This window comes from Microcaecilia unicolor, chromosome 3 (assembly GCF_901765095.1).
Source record: "Microcaecilia unicolor chromosome 3, aMicUni1.1, whole genome shotgun sequence".
Lineage (NCBI taxonomy): Eukaryota > Metazoa > Chordata > Amphibia > Gymnophiona > Siphonopidae > Microcaecilia > Microcaecilia unicolor.
This window is the reverse complement of record NC_044033.1, coordinates 265,452,197-265,474,015: the sequence shown is the minus strand read 5'-3', so window position 1 is coordinate 265,474,015 and position 21,819 is coordinate 265,452,197. Positions and strand designations below refer to the sequence as shown.

The window sequence follows — 21,819 nt, the reverse complement described above, 5'->3', positions numbered from 1 at the left end:
GAGTCCGCCCTGGAATTTTCTGCTTATCTTGTTTGTTTTAGGAGTATGTTTCAAGTTTGCAGGTATTGTTCAAATTTGTTAAGATTGTTTGACAGGACTTGGAGCAAATCTTTTATTACAGTGAGCTGCACGAGTTCCTCCCGCTTTTTGCAGTAGCAGGCTATGTTTAAATTGTCTGGAGACAGGAGAATAACTCTCTGGGCGTTGAATGTCCACTGGCTTTGGTATCGACAATACTGAGGTTTGGGTGGCTACACATGACCACATATAGGGATCCTCAGAAGTTCTCTCTATCTTCACCTGCTGGCAGAGGGACATAACCCACCAGTCTCTGGATTGATCTGTCGGGACTAATGTAAAGAAAATTATCAGGTAAGAAACATAATTTTACCTTTGTGGAGTGTGAGACACACTCCTCCGCGCATGCGTGAGTGCCTTCCCACCCACCATGAGAACGCGGTCTCCTCAGTTCTTATTCTACCGCGATGGAGAGGGCGTGTTTTTTTTTTTTTTTTTACTGTCTCCTCACAATGCTCTGGGGTCTTAAAGAGCGTTTTCTTGCCTTTTTGGCAGTTTTTATTTCTTTCCCCCTCTCAAATTGTGTTCCCAGTTGTGGAACCCCCTTTTTTGTCCCATATATTTTTAGCTTATTTTGCCTGGTTTTAAGTTTCCTTCCTTTTTCGTCATTGTTTGGCCACTTTTAGGCCTTGACTTCGGCCAGGAATTTCCCTTCGTTTTTTGCCGATCCTTGCCCCTTTTTCAAATAACAGTTCCCTCAGCTCAAATATCTTGCATAACCAAATATACATGTAAGTACTGTCAAAAATGTACTGTCAAAAATAAAGCTTGTGCCAAAGTATACTGTTAAGTTTGGAAGACCTCAGTCTATCGGGGATGTGGGGCACTCTGTGGTTCAAGCCGCCGCTCTTTTATTTGTCACCAGACTCCCCCCCCCCCCCCCCCCCAAACTTTTTCTTTAATGTTTTTATTTTGTAATTTACGTGATGATTTCATGTGCACAACGTGTCAATGCTATATGTTCAAATTGACATGGTACCATGTTTCGCCTCCTGGCTGTTTCAAGGATGATTCCCCTACAAAAGTCAAAAATGTTAGCTTCCAAAAAAGTTAAATGATGAGCAATCATTGCTGCGTTTTAGTTTAGCCGAGGAAGTTTTTCCTTCCATACCCACAAAGGTTCCCAGTAGCTTTAAGCGCTGTACCCAGTGCAGTCAGACAATCTCTGGGAAGGATACCCATTCTTGGTGTCTTTATTGTCTTGGGCCTGACCATAGCCCCATTAACTTTGTTCTCTGTCTTCGCATGAAGAAGAGGACCCAGGTTTCCAGAGAGGCTCAATGAGAGGATTTTTGGCGCCAAGTCTGGTTCCTCGACTTCATCATCAGCATCAATGTCAGAGACGTTGCTATCAATATTGAGCATTGCACCGGCATCGGGAGCTTCTGTAAGCATGGCTGCTGCTAGACACTGGGAACAGTGAAACATCGAGTGGGTCTCGACCTGCCTCGAGGCCTCCTACTGTTCATGCCCCCTGGGACCGTCTATCGTTGCACCCGACCCTGAGGTGATTTGTGGATTTGACGTCCTTGTCGGCATTTTGGGAGAAGGCCAAGAAACATTGTCTTCAGTCGCCCTTGATGCATGGTGCCCCGGGGCGTCAAAGGATTCGGCATCCGAGAAGCATTGACGCTGGGAGGACCGCTCCCCCTTCATACAAAAGGTGCTAATGCATCAGTCTCCTAGCAGCCAAGACCCAGTTCCCGCATTGACCCCAGTAGCTCTGCAACCTGCGCCTGAACCGGCACCACAGCCTTTTCCAGTGTCTGCCCTCGATGAGCCCATCCAGGCCTTGCTCCCTGAGCTGCTGGATAGCCTAATGCAACAGTGTGCATTGGCATCGGGGGTGCTTGCACCTACCCTACCTACCGTTGCGGCCCCGCTTAGCTCTCAACCTGCAGTGCAGCCTCAGACACCATGCCACATGTGGCTTCGGTGTCGACTGCCATCCAAGCCGGCACTTCCTTGACGTTGTTGGAGGAAGCTTCTCCGAAGTCGAGGTGAGAACAGACTTCTCGGTGCCGTTCTCGAGAGCATGGTTCCTCCACATCGAGGTAGGTTCGGTCTCGACACTCCCATCAGGATGTATTGTCTGACACTGAAGAGGAGCGCTCATGTGATTCAGAGGAGGATCCAAGGTACTTTTTCTGTGATGAGTCCTATGGAATTCCCTCTGAACCCTCCCCTCCATCTGAAAGGAGAAAGTCTCCTCTGGAGAGCCTTGCATTCCCTTCTTTTGTTAAGGAAATGGATGATGCTATTCCCTTTACTTTGGAAGTGGAGGACGAGCTCAGGGCCAAGATGCTTGAGCTCCTGGACTACATGTCTCCTCCTATGGAGGCTGTGACTGTTCCTCTCCACGAGGTTCTCCAGGAAGCTCTCTTTAGGAGCTGGGAGTTCCCTCTGTTGGTCCCGGTCATGCCCAAGAAGATCGACTCCCAATATTGGATTCACAGTGCACCTGGTTTTGATAGCCTCACAATTCCATATTGGTTGAATCTGCTCTCAGAAGAGCCAGGAGTTCCAGAGTCCTATGCCTTGGCACCCCCAGGTAGAGAAGCTAGAACCCTAGATTCTTTTGGGAGGAAGATGTACCAGGCTTCAATACTCATCTTTCGAATACAGTCATTCCAGCTCTTCATGAGCATCCATTTGCAAAACTCAGTGTACAAGTTGTTGAACGACGCTCCCCTCGGAGCAGGCCGAGTCACGTCGCAAGTTACCCAAGCAGCAGAAGGCGTGTTGAACGTTCCTGGCCAGGGGCACTTACAACACTTTTGATGTGGTATCCTGGATCTTTTCAGAGTATAGCAATGCGCAGACTGTCATAGCTGTGTGTTTTTGACTTGGAACATACTGTTCAGCAGAGGTTGACAGATGTACCATGCCGAGGGGGGATAACCTTTTTGAAGAGAAGGTTTAGGAGGTCGCTGACCAAATCAAAAAACACATTGATACTATCTCTTCTCTCCCACCGGGCGCCTTCTGCGTCTGCCTCCTCAGCTAGGAGGAGTTTTGGCAAACCAAGGAGGAGTGCCTATTATTATCAAGAGGTGTAGGTACAACCCTTCGGCATGCCAGACTGTTCAGGTTCAACCCCAGCGTGCTCGTTCACATCAACAGTGTGCGCCAAGGACCCCTACTGCTCCCCAGAAAAAGCAAGGGACAAGCTTTTGACTGGCTCCAGCAGAGCATAGCCGCAGTGAAAGTGTCCGGTCGGGGGGCGGGAGGCTGAAGTTTTTTCATGAAAGGTGGCCCCTTGTAACCTCTGACCAGTGGGTTCTTCAAATAGTGCGTCTCGGACACGCACTCAATTGGTAGCTAAAAATTCCAAATTGCCCACACAGAGCTCATTCTTTCAGCTCTCAGCACAGGCAGGTACTTGCAAAGGAACTCTCAGCCCTTCTGAAGGCCCATGAGGTTGAACCTGTTCCACCAGGGGAGGAATGGCGGGGATTCTATTCAAGGTACTTCCTTGTTCAAGAGAAGACGGGGGGGGGGGGGGGAATGTGTCCCATCCTAGACCTAAGGACCCTAAACAAATTTCAAGTCCGAGAAAAGTTCAGGATGGTTTCCCTGGGCACCCTTTTCCCAATGATTCAGGAGAACGATTGGCTATGCTCTCTGGACTTAAAGAATGCATATACTCACATCCCGATACTTCCAGCCCACTGGAAGTAACTTTGATTTCGGCTGGGAACACATCACTTTCAGTACCGCGTGTTGTCTTTTGGCCTCGCGTCAGCTCCCAGGGTCTTCACCAAATGTCTAGTGGTAGTTGCAGCATCGCTAAGCAGACTGGAAGTCCATGTGTTTCCATATCTTGACAATTGACTGGTAAAGAGCATCACTTCAGCTGGTGCTCATGAGTCCATGCAAATCTCGAGCTACTAAGGTTTGTTTTAAACTACCCCATCCCATCTTTGCCCTGTCCAGTGATTGGAGTTCACAGGAGCCCTGTTAGGCTCAAACCTTCTGTGTATCAATCTTCTGGACACGAGAGCGGACACTCTTGTTGTTCTCACTTCCAAGGTTCGAGCCTCTCCGCAGGTCACAGCTCAGAAGATGTTAAGATTGTTGGGCCACATGGCTTCCACAGTGTCTGTTATATCCATGACACATCTTCACATAGGATCAGCTCAATGGACCCTGGATTATCAGTGGTATCAAGCCATGGGGAGTCTGGAAGATGCCATCCAAGTAAGCTCCCTTCAGTGGTGGACCATTCAATCCAATTTGACTCTGGGACTTCCATTCCAAATTCCTCAACCATATGTGCTGACGACGGATGCATCTCTCCTGGGATGGGGGGCTCATGTAGATGGGCATCACACCCAAGGTCTTTGGTCCACTCAGTAAACAAATCTTCAGATCAATATCCTGGAGCTCCGTGCGATCAGGAATACTATAAAGCCTATCAGAGATTGGCTGTCTCCTCAAATTGTTCTCATCCAAACAATCAGGTTGCAGTGTATTACACCAACAAGCAGGGGGATCACATCCTCTGTGTCGGGCTGATCGCTTCGTACTGGCCATGGCAGATATGGTTCCCTGTTCTGGAGTTATCCTTTGAAGAGCCGTAGAGATCGGATTCTTTTCTGACCCTCATCACATAGAACGAGGGGTGTCTTCTTCATCCCAACCTCAAGTTTGTGGCTCTCGCAGCTTGGATGTTGAGAGCCTAGAATTTGCTTCCTTGGGTCATTTGGAGGGTGTCTTCCGGGTCTTGCTGGCTTCCAGTAAAAACTCCACTAAGAGGCGCTATTCTTTTAAATGGAGGAGGTTTGCTGTCTGGTGTGAGAGCAAGGCTCTAGATCCCCTTGCTTGCCCTACACAGACTCTGCTTGAATACTTTCTACACCTATCAGAGTCTGGTCTCAAGACCAACTCTGTAAGGGTTCACCTTAGTACAATTAGTGCTTTTCAGCATGTAGAAGGTAAACCCATCTCTGGACAGCCTCTATTTGTTTGCATCATGAGAGGTTTACTTTTGTCAAAGCTCCCTATCAAAACTCCACCAGTGTCATGGGATCTCAACGTCGTTCTCACCAGCTGATGAAAGCGCCTTTCAAGCCACTGAATTCCTGCCTGGAAGGTTGTTTCTTGGTGGCTGTTATTTCAGCTCGTAGAGTCAGTGAACTTCAGGCCTTAGTGGTGGATGTACCTTATACTAAGTTTCATCACAATAGAGTAGTCCTCTGCACTCACTTCCCTAACTTCCCTAACTTCCTGCCAAAGGTGGTATCGGAGTTCCATCTGAACCATTCAATTGTCTTGCCAACATTCTTTCCCCGACCTCATGCCCATCCTGGTGAAAGCAGCTTGCACACCTTGGATTGGAAGAGAGCATTGGCCTACTACATGGAGCGGACCAGGCCCTGCAGACAGTTCGCCCAACTTTTTGTTTCTTTTGATCCCAACAGGATGGGGTCGCAATTGGGAAACGCACAATCTCTAATTGGCTGGCTGATTGCATGTCTTTCTTTCATTTATGGTTTGGGCATACAGTGTTGCAGAATCTGTTTGGGGTCTAGAATCCAACTTCACCCTCCTAGGCCCGTTTTATTCTGCTCCAGGCTGCACTATCACTCAGGTTGCATATAGTTTCAGGTTAATCTATGTTATGTCCTCGCCATTGCGAGGCTCAGTTGACCAGTGTTAATTGTTTTTGGTGAACCTGGATGCTAGGGATTCCCCACTTGTGAGAATCTATAAGCCTGCTTGTCCTCGGAGAAAGCGAAGATTCTTACCTGTAGCAGGTATTCTCCAAGGACAGCAGGCTTTATATTCTCGCAGTCCCTCCCACCTCCCCTTGGAGTTTTCTCCTTTGTTATTTTTACTTTATTTTTGCTGTAATATAAAACTGAAGAGACCGTGTTCTCGTGGCGGGCGGGAAGGCACTTGCGCATGTGTGGTGCAGTATTTTATGCTCCACAAAGCTCCATTTATACTTTTATAAATCCAAGACCGGGTGATGTGGTTTGGCATCACCCACTTGTGAGAATATAAAACTTGCTGTCCTCGGAGAATACCCGTTACAGGTAAGTATTTTCGCTTTACAGGTGGAGCAGCAATGCCATATTTCACATGTCAAAATGAAGTTATGGCAAAAAAGAAGTTTGGGAAACACTGTTCTATGCCCATTGTTGCTTGTGTTCACACTAAAAGGAGATCAATGAACAAGTTGCTCATGTAGCCTTAAAAATCCTACCCAGGAACAAATTTTCACACACAGCTGAGTTAATCCAGAAGTAACTATTGCTGGATTGGATCTGTATGTAAAGTTTTGAAGTTAATTTCAGGAAAAAGTATGAAATACAAGGAAATTCTTTCTTCTTTAATTCTGAAGTAATTTCAGTATGAATGGAACTGAGAATGAAGCAAGATTGATACAGAGCTCAGTACTGTGTTAACTGATCAACATATAGAAAGGCTTGTTTGAAAACTTAAGTTGGTCTTTCTCTTTAGACATACAGAAAATGTGGGATCCCTGTATGTTTTTAGTTTAATACTTTAGATATTGAGCTGATTTCTTTTTTTTTTTTTTTTTTTGCAATCCTATCTCATATAAAACAGTACTACTTGACATTTGCTTCTGATTCGCTAGACTTTATCGATCAACCAGCGATGGGAGCGAGCCCACTATCATTCAGGTCCAGATATCCCTTCTTGTGGAAGTGCGCCTTGTACAGGCATTGTTTGCAACAACCCAGAAATAGTCTCTGTTGGAGAAGATGGGAGAATAAATCTGTTCAAAGCTGACAGCAAGAAGATTTTGCGGACCATAGGCACGTGAACTGATGTTTTATTTGGGGCATTTTTTTTTTGGGGGGGGGGGGGAAATGCGGGATTTGACTATTTTTTATCTGTTCTGGCTTTATGTCCAGTATACCAGCTTTGATTGTACGGACATTCTCTGACATAGGAATTGCATGTCTAAAGTAGTATAATTACAAAAGAACGCCAAAGTTGTAAATGGAGCTAATCCTATCACTGGTCCTTTTTTTTTTTTTTTTTTTTTTTTCTAGACTGCTAGATAAGATACCCATGCAAAAAAACTCTGTTAAAGAGAAAAACCATTGGAAATCCTCTATCATTCTCTGTGCAAATAACCACTCACTGTGAGAACAAAACACGTTAATGTTTATGAACTCTTATCTTAAACTGTTCTTCAAATACACTAACAATAAACACTTTCCTGAGGATCCCAGCTTCTACATCCAAGAACAGGAGCCAAGAATGAATTGTATTTTAAAATACACAAAGCAATCGGAGAGGATAGCTGCGGTCATTAAAAAAACATTGGAAGATAATGCAGATGCCTGAGGTGTTTAAAGATCAGAGATTGATGCTCTCGTATACCAGGAATACCAATCTAAAAGATAACATTATGTAGATCGGATGTGTGGACAAAATGGGAGAAGGGTAGAGGACGTCATAGTAAATGTGGAAAGTGCTGCATTTGTCCAAATATCATGGAAGGGTCTATATTAACTTGGCAACGGCCAGAAAAGCATAGAAGTGAGGGGGAATACGGACTGTGATTCAATGAATATGATCTATGCATGTCGATGTCCCTGCAGTAAAATCTATATTGGACGTACAGCTCGTAAGTTGAAAACACGCATAATTGAACATAAGCATGGTATAACAGACAAAAAACCAGAAGCACCGATGGCACAACATTGCATGAATGAAGGACATACGTTTGACCAAATGAAATTTATGGTCATAGAAAAAATGCAAAAGGGTAAGAGAGGGGGGGACATTAAACAACAGTTATGACAAAAGGAGCAGAAATTGATATTTCAATATAACAGTCATACTGTATGGCATGAATAAGAACATAGAATGGAAAGTGTTCTATTAGGATAGCCCTTTAAGAAATCTCTAACAGACGATTGGTTGATAAACCCTGAGGGCGTTTGTTTAAATTCCACAGCCATCTTGAAGCAGAGAACCGTACGGAGCAGATGTGCAGGAGAAGACATAAACACAGTACTTATCTGCAGAAGGAAGAATCAGCACTGGGAGTCAGCTAGGAGCGCACCAGCCATCTGGGACAGGCTAAACAGATTGCAAAGAACAACACAGCACAGTACAGTGCAAATACAAGTAGAGCAAGAGATAAGTACGGGGCCGGGCTGGCGGTGGTCAGTTGAAGGGCTGGGGTCCTCAGGAAAGTGTTTGTTAGTGTATTTGAAGAACAATTTAAGATAAGCGTTCATAAACATTAACGTGTTTTGTTCTCATAGTGAGTGCACAGAGACTGATAGAGGATTTCCAATGGTTTTTCTCTCTAACAGAGTTTTTTGCACGGGTATCTTATCTATCAGTCTAGAAAAAGAAAAAAGGACCAGTGATAGGATTAGCTCCATTTACAACTTTGACGTTCCTTGTCATGAACAGCAGATGAATCCATTAACTGATGGGTTGTATCCGCCTTCTAGCAGGTGGAGATAGAGAACACTGAAAGCACATGGTGTTCTAGGACGCCCAACCCCCTCTGCCTTCAGTATATCTCTATCTCCCAGCAGGTGTAGACGTCGCTTCTCAGCTCCTGGATTTCTGCCTGGGGTAGCTCCTGTGCTTTCCCAGTAGAGCAGGAGGTGTTGTGGCTGGTGGTGCCCACTTTAAAGGCATACTTGGTTTTCCTTGTCCCTGCCTTACCCCATTCCCCCTCCTCCCTGAGTTCCTCTGTGGCTGCCTGCCTCTAACTTTCCTCACAGTAAAAAAAAAAAAAACAGAGTGAGGCTTTCTCCTGAGCTCCTGGTTCGGTGCAGCTTTACCGCAGCTCGTTTGACTCTGTCTCCTGAGGTGAGAGTGGTGTCCAGCTCCTCCGGGGAGGTTCCCGCTGACAGCGCTCTGTGTGGGGTAAGCTTTGGCACGAAGGCGCCATTTGGTTTTCTGTATTTGATGGCTGCTGAAGGGGTTAAGCGCTGCTCCCACTGTGGGAAACGCAGAGCAGAAGCAGGGCTTCGCAGCACATGCTGCCTAGGTGCTCCGCCCGCCGGAGTTGGCAGCAGCCGCCATCTTGGAGGCGCCGCGTGACTCAACCCTCGCTGTTGCGGAGGGGTCTGAGTGCAGGGGGACGCCTCGTTTCAAAGTTTCTAGAGGAGCTTTTGCCTCCGCTTCCCCCAATGTGGGGGCAGATGTACAGTGTGAGTTTTTCTCCCCTGAATTTGTGCTGCTGATGCATAAGGCTTTTATATTAAAAAGAGCACTGTCTGAGGCTCCTGACAATTCCTGTCGGTGTGGGTTGCCTCCGGTTCTTTATAGCCCAACGTCTGCTGGAGACTTTATTTATTCCCCCAAGCTTTTGGCTGATGCTAAGCATAGATTTATTTATTTTATTTATTGCATTTGTATCCCACATTTTCCCACCTATTTGCGGGCTCAGTGTGGCTTACAATAAGACATGAATGATAGAAATACATTTGATACGACTAAGTTATGGATTACATTGAACAGAGTTGTGCGAGACATTCGAATATCAATGGGAGTATAACAATGGGACATCAACATGGAAACATTAGAAGGAGACAATGGGAAAAAAGGGCATTGTTAGAAACCTAGGTATATAATGTACATTGTTCCGTGAGTAAGTGAATGATTGACTGGATAGAGGGATGGGGGATCAGAAGTGGATGTGTATTGAGTTGGTGAACAGTGAGTGTTTTGGCTCTTTCCGTAAGTTTGTTCAAACAGGTGAGTCTTCAGTAGTTTACGGAAGGAGGCTTGTTCGCTAATCGTTCTTAGGTTGCGCGGAAGTGTATTCCAAGACTTCGTGCTCATGTAGGAAAAGGTTGACGCGTGTATCGTCTTGTACTTCAACCTCTTGCAAGTGGGGTAGTGAAGGTTGAGGTGAGTTCGGGATGATCTTTTGGCGTTTCTGGGTGGTAGGTCTATTAAATCAGTCATGTACGCTGGGGCTTCACCGTGAATAATCTTATGGACTAACGTGCAAATTTTAAAAGTAACGCGGTCCTTGAGTGGAAGCCAATGTAGTCTCTCACGCAGTGGTTTTGCCCTTTCATATTTAGGTTTTCCGAGGATGAGCCTGGCTGCTGTGTTCTGGGCTGTTTGAAGCTTCTTCAGTATTTGCTCTTTGCAGCCTGCATATAATGAGTTGCAGTAATCCAAGTGGCTGAGGACGAGGGATTGCACTAGGCTGCGGAAGACGAATCTTGGGAAGAATGGTCTTATCCTTTTCAATTTCCACATGCTGAAGAACATCTTCTTGGTTATGTTGTTTGCGTGAGTTTCAAGTGTTAGGTGGCGGTCGATAGTCACACCGAGGATTTTTAGCGTTTCTGAGATTGGAAGTTTTAGGTTTGGTGTGTTTATCACGTTGAATTCGGTTGTGTTGTATTGGGAGGTGAGTATCAGACATTGGGTCTTTTCTGCGTTTAGTTTCAGGCGGAATGCATCTGCCCATGTGTTCATGATATGTAGACTTTGATTGATTTCGTTGGAGATTTCTTTGGTGTCTTGTTTGAATGGGATGTATATTGTCACATCGTCGGCGTATATGTATGGGTTTAGGTTTTGTTTTGATAGGAGTTTTGCTAGAGGGATCATCATTAGGTTGAATATGGTTGGCGATAGAGGTGATCCTTGTGGGACTCCACATTCCGGTATCCATGCCTTGGACTTGGTTGAGTTTGATGTGACTTGATACGAGCGCAGGGTTAGGAACCCCTTGAACCAATTCAGGACGTTTCCTCCGATGCCAAAATATTCAAGTATGTGTAGTAGGATTCCATGGTCAACCATGTCGAAGGCGCTTGACATGTCAAATTGTAGGAGGAGTATATTGTTGCCAGTTGCAATTATTTGTTTGAATTTAGTCATAAGGGTGACTAATACTGTTTCTGTGCTGTGATTCGAACGGAATCCTGATTGGGCATCATGCAGTATTGAATGTTTGTCTAGGTAGCTTGTGAGTTGTTTAGTTACCACACCTTCGGTTATCTTGGTTATTAGTGGTATGGATGCTATTGGCCTGTAGTTGGTTATTTCGCTCGTGTTTTTCTTTGTGTCTTTAGGAATTGGTGTGAGTAAGATTTTTCCTTTTTCCTCTGGGAAGAGTCCGTTTTGTAGCATGTAGTTTATGTGGCTAGTTAGGTTTATTATGAATTGTTGAGGAGCAGATTTCATGAGGCTATTTGGACATATGTCTAGTTTGCAGTTGGATTTGGCATATTTTTTGAGAGTTTTGGAGATGAGGTCTTCTGATAATAGTTCAAATTCGGTCCAGGTTCTGTCTGCTGGGTGTGTTCCTTCTTCTGGGTCTAGACAGTCTAGGAGAGTGGTGTATTCTGTAGGGCTGGCGGGTATTTTGTGTCGTAATAGTACAATTTTCTCCTTGAAGTATTTTGCAAGGTTGTCGACACTTGGTATATCTTTGTCATTGGTTGTAACAGGTGTGGTGTCTAACAGTTTGTTCACGAGGTTGAAGAGTTTATGTGTGTCTTTGTAGTTTGGTCCTATTAATGTTTTATAATGTAGTATTTTTGTCTGTTTGATAGTGTATTTGTATTTTCTCCGAAGTTGTTTCCAGTCATTTAGTGTTTGTTCGTCTCTCTTTTTATTCCAGGCTCGTTCAAGTCTCCTGACTTGTGATTTCAGTTTTTTTAGTTCTTCGGTGAACCATGGATTTGCATTTTTCCTGTGTGATGTTCTGGTTTGGGCTGGGGCAATTTTGTCTAATGTTGTTGTGCTTATATCGTCCCATTCTTGGAGGAATTGGATGGTGTTAGCGTTTGTAGTCCATTCGCTCTGGTAGATTTGTTGCCAGAATGTTGTGGGGTCTATTTTTCCTCTCGTTGTGTAGGTTGTTCGCTCATGTTTATTGATTGTGTTTAGTTGTGTTTTTCGCCAGTAAAGAGTAACGTTTGCTTTGTGGTGGTCTGACCATAGTGTGGGTGTCCATCTTGTATTGGTGAGTGTGATAGTTGTGTCCGGTTCGAGTCTATTTGTTATGATATCTAGTGTGTGTCCTTTTTCGTGGGTTGGTTGTAAGCTGGGTGTTTGCAGATCCCAGAGTTGTAGGAATTCTTTGAATTCTCGTGTGCTTGGTAGGGTGTCATCTTCTAGGTGTAAGTTGATGTCACCTAGTATGAGGATGTTTGAGGCTGATACGCAGGTATTCGAGATGAAATCCATGAGTTGTGTTTGGGTGTCTTGCCATTTTCCTGGTGGCCTGTAGAATAGGATTGTGTTGAGGTGTCCTATTAGGCTTGGATGGTTGATTCTTGTCGATGCAATTTCGAGTTGTGGTGAGGTAGATTCACCTGTGATTGTGATGGTGAATTCAGGTTTGTATATTATAGCTATTCCGCCTCCTCTTTTTTCTCCATTTCTTGTCCAGTGCGTGATTTTGTATTCTGGTGGGCATGTTTGTAGGATGGCGGGGTCTGTAGGACTATGGAACCAGGTTTCTGTAATAAATAAGAGGTCTAGTTTGTCTGTGGTAATCCAATCTAGTATGTCTACTGAGTTGCTTACTGCTGATCTTGCATTGACGTATCCTAGTTGGATTGGGTGATGTGGTTCCAAGGTGGGGTTAGATGTGTTTATTTTTATTAACTGTCTGTTTCTTCGGTGGTTGGATTTGTGGTTGTCACTGTTTTCTTTATTTTGTCGGTGATGTACATATCCGGGGTTTATTCCAGTTGGTTGGTTGTTGTGTCTTTGATCTGGTAGGTTGTTTAAAGGTTGTGCATAGGATTGGTGATATGTAAGTGGGTTGTTGTGGTTATTGTTTTGGGCGTGCATTGTGTGTGTGTGAGTGTTATGGGGATTGTGAGTAGTGGGGTTGTTGTTGTCTAGGTTGTGGGTTGTGTTTGGGTGTAAGAATATAATCAGACACTGGATGGTTATGAGTATATTGCTGGTGTTCATTTCTATGTGTTGTGCGCTGTGACAGATAGGCATCTGGTGTACATTTGAGCGATACAAAGTTTACAATTGCATTTGAGCTTGGCTACAATTCAAGCGGGTAGTGCTGATATTTTCAATTAAGCTTAGTAACAATTTAATTTAATTTAGAGCTGGCAGCAGTTCAGTGCTAGGCAGGCGCAGTGTTGCTTATATTTGTATTTAAGTAAGGCAATAATGTAATTTAGAGCTTGGCAATAATTTATTATTACTGGGCAAGCCTGCACTGAATGCTTGACAATAGTTCACTATCAGGCATATGAGGTAGTATTTGCATTTGCGTTTATATTAGCAGCAATTTAATTTGAAGCATGGCAACAATAGTTCACTATCAGGCATATGAGGTAGTATTTGCATTTATATTAGCAGCAATTTAATTTGAAGCATGGCAACAGTTAAAAGGTGCTATAAGTAAGCAGAGCAAAGCAGGGTAAAGCGAGGATTTTTTAAATTATGTAAAAGCTAAAAGCTAAAGCAGTGCATGCATGCTTCCTTAGTAACAGTTCGCTGTTAGATAATTTAAAGCATGGCAACAGTTGCAGGCGCTATATTGGCGTAGGATACAGTTGCTTTCAGTTTAAGTAAGCAGAGCAGAGTAGAGCGAGGATTTTTTAAATTATGCTAAAGCATTGCATGCATGCAGTATTTTGTTACTCTGTTCAGCTACGGCAGGCAGCTTCTGTTCCAGGCAGGTTGGCCCTCTCAGTCGATCTTGGTTATCGACGGTCGGCTTTGGCGTCACGAACGGCAGCCACAGGGACCAGTGGCTCGGTTGTCTGGTCAGAGGAGAGCTCGACTTGCTCCCAGCGATCCTCCGGACTCGTTCCTGCATCTTGACCAGTCCTTGGCGTTGCGTGGCCTCAGGCGCCGGTTGATCAGCCACTGGCGCTGGGCTCGGTGGGTCAGGTCCTGCGGTCCTGCTGGGTTCAGTGGTCAAGCTCTACTGTCCTGCTGTGGTTCGGCGAGTCGGGTTTTGCAGCTCCGTTGCTTTGCGTTCAGCGGCGTCCCTCTCTGCAAGGCGCTCGGAGCCGTCAGGTCAGTTGCGGCTTGCTTGCTTTCTTCCCGCCGTCGGTCGCGGCCCAGAGGATCAGACCCAGCGTTTGTCTCTAGGTCGGGTCAGGTCCCCCGATTCAGGAAAGTTAATTAATTCCGAACAGGGGCCTTGCCTTCATCGCTGTCCGAACCCTTCCGGTCCGGTCAGGGCGCTCGTCGCTAGGTCGCTGGTTGATCAGCCACTAGCTACCTGGATGACCCAGCGAGTTCGCTTGCTCTGGGTCTAGTCGTCTGCTGGTCAATGGGCCGCGTGGCGTGGTCAGCTTCTCCGAGCCTCGTCAGTTGCCCTCCAGATCCTCGCCTAATTGGGGTTTTTTTTTTCGGTAGGGCAGGAATCGGCCGTGGTCCGGTTCCCTCCCGGTCCGTTCCGGTCCGGTCGAGGGCGGCCCAGGTGGTCAGTCCGTCTGGGGGGTCGGGAGCTCGGCGAGGGAGCTTCTTACCTGTCGGCCATCTTAGTTACATGAGTGAATACCCCGTCTGAGGGGGACTCTTCACCTTGTTCTCCCCCGTGGTCTAGTTTCGGGGAGTCTGAGGGGTCTGGCAGGCCCTCACGGAGTGATGATCCAGATGAGGGTGGCTGCTTGCCACAGGAGTTGGATGACCCTAAAGCGGTTCGGATTTTCCTCCGCGACGAGCTGCCAGCTCTCATTTCTGATGCCTTACAAGGCCTTTGTATTGAAGATCCTGATCAGGGCACTGCCTCTTCTATTAATCCTAGGATGGCTAGCACTATGAAGCCTTCTCAGGCTTTTCCCGTGCATGCTTCCATCCAAGAGCTTATTTCAGCTCAATGGTCTGACCCTGAGGGTCCCTTGAAGGTGGCCAGGGCTATGTGTCACCTTTACCCCCTGAGGGAAAGTCAGTTGACCCTCTTTGGGATGCTTTAAGTGGATGCTTTAGTCACGGCTATGACTAAAAAGACTACTCTCCCAATGGAGGGAGGGGTCGCTTTGAAAGATATGCAGGACCGGTGGCTGGAATCTGCGCTGAAGCGGTCCTTTGATATCTCGGGCCTTTCCTTACGGGCGGCTATTTGCAGTTCCTATGCAGCCCGGACCTGCCTTTCCTGGTTGCAGCAGGCGGTTGAGCAGCCCGCCGATGGAGCGGGTTCCCTTGCTGAGGTCAGCCCGCATATGGAGTTTGCCCTGTCTTTTTTGGCTGATGCCCTTTATGATCTAGTCAGAGCTTCAGCTAAGCAGATGTCTGTGGCGGTTGCTGCCCGCCGCCTTCTTTGGCTCTGGCATTGGGCAGCTGACATGGCCTCTAAACAAAGGCTGGTGAGGTTACCCTTTCGGGGCCTTCTTTTATTTGGAGAGGATTTGGAGAAGATTGTTAAGGACCTAGGGGACTCTAAGTCCCAACGGTTGCCTGAGGATGGGCCGAAGCCTTCTTCCAAAAGTCCTTCTTTTCCCTCCTCTTCCAGGCCACGTTTTCGCGAAGCTCGCAGATATCGCCCGGGGTGCTCTGCGGGGTTTGGTCAACGTACCCGTTTCCAGCGGAGGAACTCCTTTCGTTCGGACAAATGCGCTGCGGCATCCGGGCAACGTCCAGCAGTTCAGGGGCGTCCTCCACAATGATGGGGTGCCGGTCCACTCGTTGGTTCCTGCAGTAGGGGGTCGTGTCTCCCTCTTTTTCGAGGAGTGGACCAAGATTACTTCAGATCAGTGGGTCCTAGACCTGATCAGAGAAGGTTACCAGCTAGAATGTGCCGTCCCAGTAGGAGACGTGTTCTTGGAGTCCCGATGCGGCACTGCCGTCAAGTGGGCAGCGGTACACGAGACTTTGCAGGTGTTGCTGAAGCTTGGAACGCTGGTTCTGGTTCCTCCTGCCGAACGCGGCTGCGGTCGCTACTCCATCTATTTTGTGGTGCCTCGAAAAGGCGGGTCATTCAGACCTATCCTCGACTTAGGCAGAGTCAACGAGGCCTTAGGAGTGCGACATTTTCGCATGGAAACCCTGCGCTCCGTCATAGCGGCGCTACAGCCAGGAGAGTTTCTGGGGTAACTGTTCGTACGGTGCCTTCTTTTCTGCCTAAGGTGGTTTCATTTTTTCCCCTCAACCAGCCCATCTTTCTTCCTTCCTTCTCTAAGGAGGCGTTTCCGGACTCCTTTGGGCAATTGCGCCTTTTGGATGTCCGCAGGGCTCTGTGGCAGTATCTGCAAATGTCAAATGAGTTTAGGAATTCTGATCATTTGTTTGTTCTGTTGGCAGGTCCCCGACAGGGGTTTCCGGCATCTAAGGCCACTATAGCCCGATGGCTTAAGGAACTCATTTTTTTGGCTTATCTGCTTTCAGGGTGGTCGCCGCCTGAAGCGTTTAAAGCACACTCTACGAGGGCAATGTCCTCTTCGTGGGCTGAAACAGGAGTTTTTTCTCTTCAGGAGATCTGTCGTGCAGCTACCTGGGCTTCTCAGCTCGCTTTCGTGCGGCATTTCAGGCTGGATGTGGCAGCGCGGCAGGATGCGCATTTTGGAGCGCAAGTGCCTGCTCGCGGAGTTACCTGTTCCCACCCTACTTAGGGAGTGCTTTGGTACATCCCATCAGTTAATGGATTCATCTGCTGTTAATGACAAGGAAGGGAAAATTAGGTTCTTACCTTGATAATTTTCTTTCCTTTAGTCACAGCAGATAAATCCATGATCCCTCCCTGACTGACTTTAGTTTTTGTACAGATGTTGCATACATACATTGTGCCTCATCAGGAGTACTTGAAGACAAGAGTTTCTACATGCTGTTTTTATTGCGGGAGGTTGATAACGTCCCTCCTTTGTTTGGTTATTGCCCCGGTCCTGGGTCGTTTGTTCTCTGTGAGGAAAGTTTATGTTATATTGCCTTTTTTATTCACTCTGCTTTGGAAATTTCATATACTGAAGGCAGAGGGGGTTGGGCATCCTAGAATACCATGTGCTTTCAGTGTTCTCTATCTCCACCTGCTGGTAGGCGGATACAACCCATCAGTTAATGAATTCATCTGCTGTGACTAAAGGAAAGAAAATTGTCAAGGTAAGAACCTAATTTCCCCTTCTTTTGTAATAAAAGGGCTCATTCACCTGAAGGTGAAATGCCAGGGGTGGATGCATTGAGGTCCAGTTATTTGAAGTTTAAACATTAAGGCAACCACACGCTGTGAGAACAACATTTGAGTTGCTCTTGGTATAACGTTATAGAGATAGATTTGGAACCAAGAGACCCCATAAACAAAATAAAGCAGTATAAAGTAGTAGTATGCCATTTCTTCTCTTTGATCCCTTTTTATTTTTTTTTTATTTTGACAGCATTCTCTATACTTCTCTCTGCAATCAGTTTTTTAATCTAAAGTGTAACTACAGTGTAAACCTCAGACAGATGTATGAAGTGATCCTAATTTATTTTTCCAATTAACATTGCATGTTTTCTCCATGTCATTTGATCATATAATGGTTAGCCTAGGTAAACTCAATGTATTACCTGTGTTTCCTGCTAACAGTAAAGTTGGCATGTAGACCATATGGAATTTCCACAAAGTTTTCGATAGGTACCATCAGTTGGATCTGTTAGGATGCAAGTTCTATAATAAATTAGCAGCCCTAACATAAATGTAGCCATCCATGTAGTTGCATCTGTCTGACAGGTTATGCAGGAGACGTAGCAGGTCAGATGCTTGAGCATCAGCAATATAGTACTGCAGATTATTTAGATTGTTCCCTTCAGCACCCACCTTTCCTATGACTAACCACAAGGCTCTCTAACAATATAGGAATCTGGTATTCTGTTCTACCCAAGATGGTAGAGTACAAAGGAGGAAAGCCATAAAAAAAGACTATCCTGGATAAAGGAAACTATCTTTGGTAGACACATCCTGTGACTGATATCTGGGAGGTATACTTGGCAGAATGGACCGGATATCTGGGCAGAACACTCATGGCTCAGCCTTGCACTTGGGTCCCAGTTAGAGAGGCTGAAAACCATCCGAAGAATTCACAGCTGTAGAAAGAGAAGTGCAGAGACACAGCACATCATCCTAATGCCTAACTGCTGGTTGAAGGAGCATGCGGAGGCAGAAGCCAGCACCCTAGCGAGTTGTGGCCTTTTTGGGTGTCCATAACCAAAATAGAGGGAATTATGCAGATGAGCTGCAGTCATGACGGGAAGGGCTGAAGGAAGCAGGAGATCCCATAGGCAGGAAGGGACATAGACCACCAGCTGTAGGAAGTGCCTTTATTATATTCTCCAAGAGGCAGTATCTATTGGCCGTAAGTGGTAGAAAGCACAATAGAATTTTGTTTGATGCTGGTATTGTGTTGCTGCCCCATAAGTTATGCATCTGCCATCAAATAGAACAAAGCTGCCAATGTGAGTGAAAAAGGTGCATGGATATCAAAAATAAAAAACTTCTCAGGTCCTTTCCCCTCTCCCTTATTTTTAAGGGATACATAAAAAGATGCAAGTATTACTTTGGCAAACCCAAAATACCAAGTTCCAATCTCTAGTGCTATATACAAAAATGTTAATGTTCAATTTTAGTTCGAAGTTTTACTAGCCGTATTGATCCTGAAAAGACCAACAATAATGTTGCTGTGCATAAGCTTTTCAGATCTTAGACGACAGCTTGTTCAAGGGTGATCATTTCAGATAGTACAGATGAATGGAGGCTCATAGACAAGTGTACAGTGGATGCATTTTTATTGTAAGGCATGTAGAATCTCTCTACATTAATGTTATGAATATTTTTCTGTGATTTCCTACGTAATGCTGAATAATTCTCTTTGCTGTAGATAATGCTGACAGCAGCACTCTCCACGCAGTGACTTTCCTTCGTACCACTGAGATTATGACTGTGAATTCCATTGGCCAGCTAAAAATGTGGGACTTCAGGCAGCAAGGCAATGAACCATCTCAAATATTTTTCTTGTAAGTATTAGCAGCATGATTTTCTAAGACTAGAAATCTTTCTACCTTCAGACAGATTAGTGTAACCCATATAGATTGCTAGTGAATTGTTTTATAGTGCTTCATGAATCTATATAGCACAAAAATGGAATAAAGTAGAGAATATACAACAGGGGTACTCAGAGCAGTCCTGGGGGTCCACAGGCCAGTCAGGTTTTCAGAATATCCCTAATTCAGTAGTTTTCAACCCAGTCCTTGGAGCACTCCTAACCATTCAGAGTTTTCAGGATATCCCCATTGAATTCAGTGGGAATAACCTTAAAACCCTGACTGGTTAGGTGTGTCCCGAGGACTGGGTTGAAAACCTCTGCCCCAATGAATATGCATGAGAGAGATAGGTAATAGACAACCATCACAAGCGCTTCAAATAAGCAGTATTATGTTCAAACCTTGGTAGACTATGTAATAGTCTCACTACAGAATTACATAATAACATAGTAGATGACGTGGCAAAGACCTGTATTGTCCATCCAGTCTGCCCAACAAGATAAACTCATTGTATGCGATACTTCATATGTATACCAGTCCTTGATTTGTCCTTGCTATTTTCAGGGCACAGACTGTATAAGTCTGCCCAGCACTGGCTTTGCTTCCCAATTACCAGTGTTGCCACCCAATCTTCGCTAAGCTTCTGTGGATCCATTCCTTCTAAACAGGAGTCCTTTGTGTTTATCCCACACATTTTTGAATTCTGTTACCATGCGGGAGGGCATGCCACGTATCTACCACCCTGCCACCAAACAGTACCTCTCTGATCCACCCTATGGATCAGGGCATAATAGCCAATTTCAAACAACATTATCGGGCTCTTGTACTACTTCGTCTGATGAACGTTATGGATGACCAGACTGGCAAGGATAAACGTGCTGTTGAACTTGGCTCATAATCTATTACTGTTTGATTCCCTACATATGCAGAAAGAAGCCTGGATACACAGGCAACCATTGTGAACTGCTACAAGCGGGCAAGCTTTGTTAAGGATGTGGAGAGAGACTAAACAGATTTTTTAGTTTTTGAAAATTAGAACACATCGGTAATATCTTGATGTGCATGAGGTTTTTATAGGAGTTAGTGTTAAGACTGATTTACTCAGTTCTGAGATTTGTGAACATTTAGTAATAGAGAGGTGTTAAGGTAACACTTGGGTGTTCAATTTTGAAAAATCTTTTTTGATATAAAAAAAATATAAGAGAAGTCCTATGATTGAGAAACCCGTCCACCCTTAAAGGTGCTCATTAAGTGCCTTGCTTGGGTGAGTTTATTATCTCTGAGGTCATCTCTATATAAAAAATTGGACTTATTAGCGTAAGGGGATCACCCAGAACCACAATAAATCAACCTTTCTACTACAGTAGCTCCAGTAGTATGCTTTGATATATAGCTGTTGCAAACGTGTCAGATGAAGAGGTTATTGACATCCCAGACGGTTTTACTGAAGAGGAGTTCCATCGCTACGTAGCTGTTGATTACGATCTACAAACAGCTGAAGACAGCACTGATGTCGAGATACGCACCTACACGCAGGCAACAACGGCTGATGATGGAACAGATGAAGAAATGAGCAGCGAGGCACATGCTGATGAAATTCAACAACCTTCTCCTGTCACTTTTGCAAGAGCACTAGAGAATCTGAACACCGTGCGGGCCTATCTGGAGGCCACTGGATGTCAGTGCTATGATAGTTTTTACCGCCTGGCAGACGTAGACTATAGCTGATTACTTCAAGTAAGCCTAATGTCAGTTAACTGAGACTGTATACTGTACGTATAATAATAAACAGTACTGTACATATGTTTATCAGATATCAAGCTTCTTTGGGTCACAATGGTTAAGTGCACGCTCTGGTTAACTGCATGCATTTCTTTGGTCCCAGACCCTTGCACTTAAGCGGGTTACTATGTGTGTGTGTGTATATATATATATATATATATACTTCTGACAGTTTAAAGCTGGAAGCATTTAGAGAAAATTTTTTTATAGCCTTTTCCTGTTTTGTATACATTATTTTCAGCTTTAAATGTTCAGCCAGCTGCCTACAGGATTCCTGGTTATTGAAAATAGAACAATCACAACCTTGAGAGCTTAGAAGAGTCACAGTGTTTGGTCAACCACGGAATTTCTTTCATCTACCTGAAAAATTACTAACCTTTTAGGCGCTAAAAACAAATTGTAAACATTTTTGCCCCTCTTATATTCACTGTTTTCTTATTTTGAATCTCAGACAGCCTGAAAATTCTGAGAGTTACCTTTGACCGAAATCTCACGCTTGAAAGCCATGCGAAAAATATAACAAAAAAAATGTTCTATTCAATGTGGAAACTCAAAAGATTAAAACCTTTCTTCCCAAGGGATATCTTTCGCAGCCTGGTACATACAGTCAATGGTGCTAAGCCACCTAGACTATTGCAACGCCCTCTTTGCTAGTTGTAAAGAACAAATCATCAAAAAACTTCAAACACCCCAAAACACTGCAGCTAGGCTCATATTTGGTAAAACAAAATACGAAAGTGCCAAACCCCTAAGAGAAAAACTGCATTGGCTTCCACTCAAGGAATCCACCTCCCCCTCCGGCTGTTCTGTTAAAAAAAAAAAAGTTCTAGTTCTTAACCTGTTTCAGGCCTTGTTTTCTTTTCTTTCTTTTTCTTTTAAAAAAAAATCTCAAACAGCCTGGTAGTTAAGAATTCCCATGGGAATGTCTTGTCCTGCTTGTCCTTGGAGAACATCTGATACAGGTAAGTTTACTTTATCCGAGGACAGCAATACACACTCACCCTCCTCCCTAAGAGTTCTATTCTATCAGCTTTTATAATAGACTGT

General features: G+C 44.9%; 1 protein-coding gene across 1 annotated transcript in view; it reads left to right on the top strand.

The window, feature by feature from the left end:
• Window positions 1–21,819, top strand: part of NUP43 (nucleoporin 43) — a 165,622-nt gene that overhangs the window by 59,818 nt on the left and 83,985 nt on the right. The window contains exons 4-5 of the mRNA XM_030198061.1: window positions 6,686–6,866; window positions 18,828–18,963. Coding sequence (XP_030053921.1) covers window positions 6,686–6,866; window positions 18,828–18,963 — 317 coding nt within the window. The remainder of the gene's footprint in view (window positions 1–6,685; window positions 6,867–18,827; window positions 18,964–21,819) is intronic.